General features: G+C 37.8%; 1 protein-coding gene across 5 annotated transcripts in view; it reads right to left on the reverse strand.

Annotated features, from left to right (window-relative positions):
• Window positions 1–737: 737 nt before the first annotated feature.
• Window positions 738–9,098, reverse strand: part of epha7 (eph receptor A7) — a 173,283-nt gene continuing 164,922 nt past the window's right edge. For all 5 annotated transcript variants that reach the window (XM_016665067.1, XM_016665066.1, XM_007540522.2 and 2 more), the window contains 3 exons: window positions 7,552–7,745; window positions 6,758–6,913; window positions 738–2,684 (listed from right to left, as the gene is read on the reverse strand). In XM_016665067.1, the coding sequence (XP_016520553.1) occupies window positions 2,570–2,684; window positions 6,758–6,913; window positions 7,552–7,745 (465 nt within the window). In that variant the 3' untranslated portion in view covers window positions 738–2,569. The remainder of the gene's footprint in view (window positions 2,685–6,757; window positions 6,914–7,551; window positions 7,746–9,098) is intronic.

Here is a 9,098-nt window from a genome sequence, read left to right on the forward strand (position 1 = left end):
AAGGTCAATAGCAAATTTGCCTTAAGATGAAAGTGACATTGAGAGTGACAACAAAGAGAGACTGAGGAAATTTGTGTGAGAATGTCACTGAAGAAGATGAAGAAGACGACTTTAGTGGCTTTAATGTACAAGAGGAAGATGAAGATAGCACTCAATGATCATATCACATGCACGTTTGGGAAAAAGCATTTACCTGCTTGTATTACTGGTAGATAATTCATTAAAAGTAAAAAAAAAAAAAAATCCAAAAACCTTTGTGTGTAAATAACTCATGTCAGATGAGTGGGGGCTAAATGTGAAACCCTTTTTTCCTTTTTGTTTTAGTCCGGAATTTACGATACCTGGACATTTGATTCTTTCATGTCAGTTGATCTTAAAATGCTCAATGAGAAAGATAGCAGTGATCATGCTGCAAACCATTTTTTCCATCTCTTGTTTTTAGTGACTGGGTCTATCTCCCATTTTCTTGCATCAGAAAGATGTGAATGAAGCACAGAAATGCCACAGAGCTTGGATAAGACTCAAGCTTCTGTTTCACTAAAAATCTGGTTTCTCTATGTCCTGGAGGTGAAACATTCAGGAATACATTAATACAATATTAGGAGGTTCTGGCAGCAGTGAAATAAATTGCAATGATTGTTGTCAGTGACCCAACCCCCCATATTATGACAGTTGAATAAATACATCTTTATATCAAAGAAAATTGCAATAAGTCACATTCAGTTAACAAGAAAACATTTTTTCGTTTTTGAAGTAGCGACAGATGGCACCAAAGAGGTTGATCAGCCTTAAAACACATCGTGCCTCTGCTTCTGCTCTGTTTTCCACACAAAGTCACACAGAAAAAAAGAGGAGAATATTTCAATGCATGTTCCGTCACATCCACGCCTGTGAGGGAAGAGCGGCGGAGACGCATAAATAAACAAGAGGAGCTGCGCAGCTGCCCGCGGAGCCAGGACGGAAGGATTTACCAGCAAGGCCTGCGTCTGATGAAGACTCCATCCTTTGGTCCCGGGTTTTTTTCAGACGCCAACCCCAAAGGATCTCTTTGATATCTGGGTGGTGCAATGTGTTGGAGGATGATGTTAGCATGGCTAATTTGCACCTTTTTAGAGTTTCAAATGGTGCCACTTTCATCTTTGCGACAACTCAGCTTGACATTTCCATGCTGTGTTAGATTTTCATCAAATGTTTACCATATCATAAAGGCAAAACACAACATGACTATTTCATTTGATGACTTGGCATGGCACGTTTCTGAGCGCGCTCCAAAGCATTTTAGGTCATAGAGGTACATTCCTTCTCCTTTCTGGGGGTGACAGAATCTTTCCAAAGGGTTTGTCAGCACACAGTAGCACACACATGATTTTCATACATAGCACCATAAAGGATCTCTGTTGAAGACTGCTTCACCCTGGTAATTATTGCTCTTTTAGTCAATCTCTTCCCGACTGAATCTGTCATTCCTGGTAATAGTCTGAGTTTGTGCACACCAGATCTAGTCACAGATAAGAAGACATCACACCACAAGAAAAAAAATGACAAAAACTTCTAAAGGAGCCACACATAGCATCGCCATTAAAGTACCTAAAGCATTGTAAATACTAAATCTAAATATGTTTTAAGGCAGTATGACATCTCCTCTGTTCCGAGATCCAACCTTAAACACCATCCAATTTGCAGGAACAAACTATGTGCAAGATTTTAGGCAGAATGATAGCAGAACTACAGAGTGGCTGCAAATTGAATACAATCTTTGAACTGTGCTCGCAGATTTTCATAAGTTCTAAGACTTTGTGTCCTGTTGTGAATTCTGACTAATAGATATTGCTACTCTGATATAAAAACCATGTGACTAGAGGAAAAGTTTGCCATTATTGTGCAAACTTATTCAAAAGTCTGAAGATTGCGACATACCCCATTTCCTGGGCTGCAAACAAGCATGTTGGGATGCAATAAGGATGTTAAAAACAAGTTAAAGGAAAGACAAAAACTGCAACCAGCTCAGTCCTGCACGACTCAGCACAAACAGTACCTTGAAATCTGCAACGCAAAGCTCTGTCGGCATCTGGATAAGAGTTACCCTGTTGTCACATCCAAGGACAAGGAGGAAAACAAGTCCTGTGGATGCCACAGTATTTCCTTGTGGCAAGCACACAGAAAATAAAGACTGTAGAAAAAGGAACCAAAGCAATTTCCATTTGCTTTGTAAAGGAAATTCACATCTATGGTGTGCGCTTAATTCCATCATTAAGGTAATAAAACTCATTTCTGACTCGCCCCTTGATATGTAGTTGAGTTCTTAAGCGCGTCTACAAATAAGAAAGAAAAACAAGTCATCTCATACAGGTAGTTGATTTTTGTCGCTGCTTCTTGCCCTTTCCTCTCTTTAGTGCCCTTTGAAGAAACGGACCTCATTCCTTCGCCAAGGAACAAAGGAATGATTTCCCTCCAGACGCAGTAGGAGGAGTCAGACACAGCAGATATCCGTGTACTTTGACCAGGCGCTGCTCCAGATTAGTCCTGCCTTAGTGTTTTTACCCTGACAGAGGCGTCCCGTTGCAGCGTGTCACACCTGGACTCCTGTACCATGAAGGTGCAGCATCTGGGCTCTCATAGTCTGTATGCTGCTCATGATCTTTTTCTGGTGGCCCACTAGTGTGATTCCTAAGCTCATCACATCCCTGCAAGACAACACATCCATCACTGTACAAATGGAGCCTGTTATAGACTCAAGTCTCTTTTCAATGAACAGATTTTTACATTATACACAGCTGAGAAAATAAGTTCTCAGCATGTCAACTACTGACAAAATTTCCACCAGAAACTGGAAAGAATTCATGAAAACCAAACAGTCCATACATTATGTATGATGAAGTACAATTACACACTGAGCAGATATTCATGAAGAAACAGGACATAGAAAGTTAAATCCATCACCATTTATGAAGTAAGCACTGCCAGTTAAAACCAGTTAGTTTAGTTTAAATTAGTTTCTCATTGTAAAGATATATCACACAGAAACATCTTATGATGGGTGAAAACAAAGGGCTCTATCAGGACCTTGTACTATACAGGAAATGTTGTAAAAGTTTGCTGGACGATACATTTTCCCTGAAGTTGTTGCAATAAGCCATAATATTGTTGTTTAGAGACAATTTGCAAGAAACATAATGGTTATGGCACAACAATGCAAGAACACATTCTCAAAGATCAATAAAAGTTAGTTTCGAATGAACATCTAACACTGGAACTGGAAGACAATTGAAATATCCAAAATAAAAAAAATAGAATAACAAAAACAACAAAAAAATAAACTATGAAGTCTCTGTAAACAAAATCGCCCTTCAAAAGGAGAAAAAGAGATAAATCATGCAAATTGAGCTCATTTTAATTTATCAGGTAATTGATTTATTGCTTATTACTGACAGGCCTGTTCAATACTTTTCCCCACTATAGATGTATATTTTATCTGAGGGCTCATCTGATCAAACCAACGGCAGAAACAAGTTCTTCTGTCTTTTGTTGGGAAAAGCAATGGCATTAATGGAGTGACCTGATTTAGGCTCTAAAAATAGATATACATGGGCAATCCAGTGTTTGCATGCTTATGAAGACAGCTTTTGATAAATGATACAAGACAAAAGCGTAACGGAAGGAGTCAGTGAACCGCCTCGTGTATAGAAGGGAATTTTCGCTGTATTCTTTTAGCCCTAAAATGAGAGAAGGCTTTAGATGAATTGTTTTTAAGAGACAGTAGTTCTTTGTAGCATATGAGGTTAGAGCTCATGTATAGTGTTAAACTAATAAGCAGAGCAAACTAGCAGGCAGGGAAATAACAGTTTCTGTGGATGTATAAATCCATGCTGATAAAAGAGATGTGAATGAAGCGGTTGTTGAAAAATGAGCTCAGCTCCTCTGGGTGGAACCGAAACACGCAGAACTCTTGTTGAGCATATAAACTCTGCATTGTGAAAATGGAAAAAATAACATTAACAAAGTCAAGCATGTGAAAATCTGAATAAGACCTGTTATTACAAAAGCTCTGGTAATAAAACAGACAGCATAACAGTGGCATTCTCTGCAACTTATTTTTAGGAAGTCATTTTTATCTACTGACATTTTTATGCTATCATGTTCTATCAAATATCTTTCCTCTGTTTCCATCAAAATGTTTAGCATGATACATGATACATCTGCAGCATATCCAAAAAGCACATCAAAAATGCCTTTGGAACAATCCTGGAACATTTGGTTGATAGACTGAATTAATGCTTTGCAGTACTGACTCACTAACACAACTTAATCTAATGCCATTCTATGCAGATGCTTGATTTGTTCACCTAATTTAGGACTGTTGCAATAAATCAATTTTTTGCATGATAAATTAAAATGAGGTTGATGTGTTCCACTTGCATGTTTGTTTTTGTCACATCTCTCATTTTCTACCAAAGAGACTGGATGAAAAATATCTTCACCTTGCAGAAAAAGCATAACGGGCTCAACACATGAGGTGATGCGGCTCTGTTCGTTACCCCTGGAACTTGTGCGATGAGGCGACAATCGCTTGTGCTTTTCTTGCTATCGACCGAAGAAATTTGTTCATGAGAAATGAAATGAAGAAAATAAAGTTAAAAAAAATTTTAGCGTTTGCGACGGTAGTCACTATTGCGTCACATGTGTTGTTGGCTTCACCGTGGGTCGTGATGACTTTGGTCTGCCACTGTGGCTTGCCACTCCTTGTGCGTCAAGGACAACTAAGCTCTGGCATCAGTTACCTGCCTGCTACCGCACAGCATAGCATGAATGCCTGAGGGAAGGAGCAATCCAGGGAAACGCTGGAGAAAACGCTGAACATGACAGCTGCAGTCTGTGATCACTTTGAATTCAGACTGAGTGGAAGTGGTCAACCACTTAAAGTGTGTAGCGGGTACGTTGAACTTGTTGTAAAACAATAGCAACTAAACATGTTTCTGTCTCATGTTTCAAGTGTCTAAAATGTAGTCATCTGATTTAAGTTTCAAAAATAAAAAACAGAAACACTACAATTCTGTCTGAGTGACAGTCCAAACTCACTTGTTTACTAGACAAAAATTACAAAAAGGACATCACAAAATTGTGCTCACTAAAACTCCTTTTGCACTTAAGACAATTTGCTTAATTATTAAAGAGATGCTACCCTTTCATCTCATTGTAAAACCACCATTTCAAAAACTGCTGTAAACATTTAACACCCAGTAAAAAGTAGTAAGTTCACACTGTTTTCACAAAAGTCCTAACTGGCAGTATTGCCTGTTTTTCCTGTCTGAGCCCAAAGATTAATATATTTTGAAGGTCAGGTTTGTTTACAAAGACTTCTTAATCAATTTTATTTGTTTTTGGTTTATTTATTTTGAATAATTAAAATGTCTTCTAGTTCTAGTGTTAAATGATCTTTAGCACTTTGAATTGCCTTGTTGCTGAAAATGTGCTATATAAATAAAATTACCTTACCTTTAGACATTAGTATTGATCTTTGAGAGGGCATATCTGCATTATTATGCCATTAACATTGTATTAATTAATAATATTATGTTTCATCCCAATCATTTATGGGTCAATATCTCGCCCAGCAAAGTGATGGTGACAGGCCTAACCTCATTATTCTAAATGCTTGAAGTATTGTTAACCGCATGGCAGTCCAACCTTTTCTCTGATTAATTAGGTAATAATTTTTTGATCACTAGGGGACACTTATACACAATGTGTAGAGGGATGTACTTTCATCCCAATATGGTCATGAGATCATGAGGAATTAGGAAAAAGGCATCTGTCATGGCAAAAAAGACTTTGTTGTGACTCTGTGGCACACTAAATTTCAAACCCTCCATACCAGCACTAATGCATTATTCAACATAAGGACGATCATAAGCCTGATGCATTATTGATAAACTAAATAATTTCTAACTATACAACATGTTTTGACCTGTATAATGTTTTCAGCCATGTCAATATACATAGCTGAATGTATGAGAGAAGCTTTAGATCATGATGATGTCACACTTTACATTGTGACCCATTTTGATTTCAGCTATTTGCATGTTTGTTTCTTCATTTCCATGTGTCTCTGTATTTCAATCACCCATGGTAATGACTGCTACAGGATCTTTTTTGTACAGTGGAATAAAAAACAAACAAAAAAACCCACAACTCCCACCCCAATCATGAGACTTTCTAATTTATGGCAGAATTTCTCAGATTGGAACCAGCTGAGTACTAGACCAGAGAGGCCTACCCAACTCTCCAGTCGTTTCACAGTCCATATTCATATGGATGTCACTGAACACTTTGACCAGGGCAATCTCAGTACTATGGTAACCATGGAAACCAGACTGACAGACATTAAAGTAGTTGGTTATAGTTAGGAAGATATTTAACTGTTGAAACAGCTTTTTCAATATGTTTTTCAAATGAATGGGAGGTTGGAGATCAGCCTGTAATTCTGATGTAGTGATTTCTCCAGATTGTTCTTTTTTGTCAGTGGTTTGAACACTTGAGTTTACAATATGAATCAGATCAGACACAATGACAGACAGGACTTTCTTCAGGAAAGTTGTGGGGATGATATCAAGACAGCAGAAACTTGAGTTTAATTGATTTATAATTTCTTCTAGGCTTTTATAGTTAAGTAGTTGAATTGAAATTCTCACTATATATATGGAGATTAAAAATAGTGAAGTATTTTAATGCCTTTCCACGATGCTTCATATCTACTTACTCTATTGACATCCTGGCTACAGACTCCAAGGAACTGTAGCCGGCTGCAGTGAAGTTGTCTCTGTATCGCTCCATCTTGATGGCTTCCAGCCACTCTCCTACTGAGCGAAAAGTGGTGAAGTCTGGTGTGCTCTGATCTAAGAGGGGGCTAATTGGTCTGCAAGATGAGCACAGAGAGACATTTATGTCTAATGTGGAAAGGAAGTGTTCCGCTGACATCATAATCAAGCAGGAGGTGAAACAAAGCAGCAACCAACGGCATCCAGCAGGGCGGTAAATTGGGAAAAGCAGGGAAAAAATGTGTTGCATCGAGGCTTTGATCCAAATAAAACTCATAAGTAGATGAACAATGTCAGCTTCTACTTAGAAAAAGATTTTTATCAGTATCATTTCAATTTAAAATAGATTGGGGAATACATCTCCTGCAGTATCCATATAATAAAAGGCTTTTTAACCAGTTGTAACCTCTAATTTCACCTTAGCAAAGTGTGGTCTGATTGCAAATAGAATTCATCTGACAAATGTTGGAGTGAGGGCTGGCACTCCCACTGCTCTCCAAAGTACTAGGAACTCATTACAGAGATTGATTTAAAGGCCCTCTTATTGACCATAAAGCCATATAGAAGCTGCTATTCCAATCGATTCTCCTGGAATTATTTTCTGTCTTTGAACAAGAGAGGCTAAATCATCCATGGGACACTTTAGATCATCTATTAATGACTGAAATAAAAGTAGAAATTCTTTATTGCAGGGGATCACCTTTAAAATGAGTTATTTAAGGTTCTATTTCCTTACCTTGTACATGTTCCCACTGGGGTTTTCAAGGTGTTAGGGTTGCGGATCATTTTATCTAAGATGCCAACAATCTGATCAAACTTTGGACGCTCGGCTCTGTCTTTCTGCCAGCAGTCCAGCATTAGCTGGTGCAAGCCTGGAGGGCAGTCCATGGGCGCTGGGAGTCGGTAGCCTTCATCTATTGCCTTTATGACCTTAGGAGCAAACAAAACAGGACTGTGAGCATTTCATGTCTATACTAACCCTGAAATATATATATATGTGATTTTCACATGAAAAGTCAGGAAAACCTCAGGGAATTATTCTGATCTGGAATTTTTAACATCACTGTACAAATCATCCAAACCCATTAAACAGATTCTTTGATATCTGCCTTACACACAAGATTAGCATCAAACCAACCCTACATCAACCCATACTCTACATAAGTTGTAATTTAACTCATGACCCTTCTAATCATAGCTTAACAAATGCAGTGCCTATAATTAATATGTGTCAGGAGATAAACACTAGTTTATTAGATTCATGGTAGAATTTCTGTGAAAACAAACACAAAGCAGGGCATATCTGTGAATTCTCAGGACAATGCCCCAAGGTTTTCAAAATGTTTTAGAACTAAGAATCCAAAAACTGTAAGTACAAATTTATATTCACCCCCATTATTTGGATATGCCTTATATAAATTGGTCATAGAAATAAAACTAGGTTAACCAATTGCCTGAAGGCTAACTAGAAAACTAGAATTTTTCTGTGTGTAAATAAGGTGCAGTCACACCAGCCCTGTTTTACATGAACTCTAGTTCATTTTCCTAGAAAGTCTGGTTTATTTGGGAAGATGTGAATGTGCAATCAACCTCTGATGAGGTTAAAAAGACAACTTGGCTCTCAGTTTAATTTAAATGAAGTCTGGTGTGGTTAGAATACATGTGAATGCCAAGTAAAACAGAGACCGCTCCAAAAACAGGAAGAGGACTACAGCATAGGGCATTGTGGGTAAACACAGCCAAAACAAACATGTGAGTCCAATGCTAGCAGGAGAAATGATTCGTAGTTTTTAGCCAAAGACTAAAGAAAAATTCTACAACCGCTAAAATCTTACACCACTCCATTTTTGTTTACATTTCATGAAAAGTGTCTTCTTCAGAGGTTTCTGCATCGTTTATTTCAGTGGTTCTTGCACCTGTGATGGTGCAGCACCATCACAGGTGAAGGGGGGAACAGGTGGCTTAAAGATTTTAGTCCGTTTGACACAGTGCAATGAACACAGTGCACCCACAGCAGCTGAAAATGTTGCAGTTTTGGTTTCTAAAATCGTGGTAACCAGTAATAATAGTAAATAGTATTAATGGTCCTATACAAAGAATCAAAAGGAAAAAAAGGAAAGGCCAAGTCCAAGACAAAAAAATAAATCAAACTTTATCACCATATTTAGTCTATTTATCAATGAAGGCCATTTTGTCTATTATATTCCAATATAAATTAATAAAGCCCAGTTAAGTAATTCCCTTTAATATTTTAATAAGGTACGGTCTGATTCAGTACTGAAT

This window comes from Poecilia formosa, unplaced genomic scaffold (genome assembly GCF_000485575.1).
Source record: "Poecilia formosa unplaced genomic scaffold, Poecilia_formosa-5.1.2 Scaffold546, whole genome shotgun sequence".
Classification (NCBI taxonomy): domain Eukaryota; kingdom Metazoa; phylum Chordata; class Actinopteri; order Cyprinodontiformes; family Poeciliidae; genus Poecilia; species Poecilia formosa.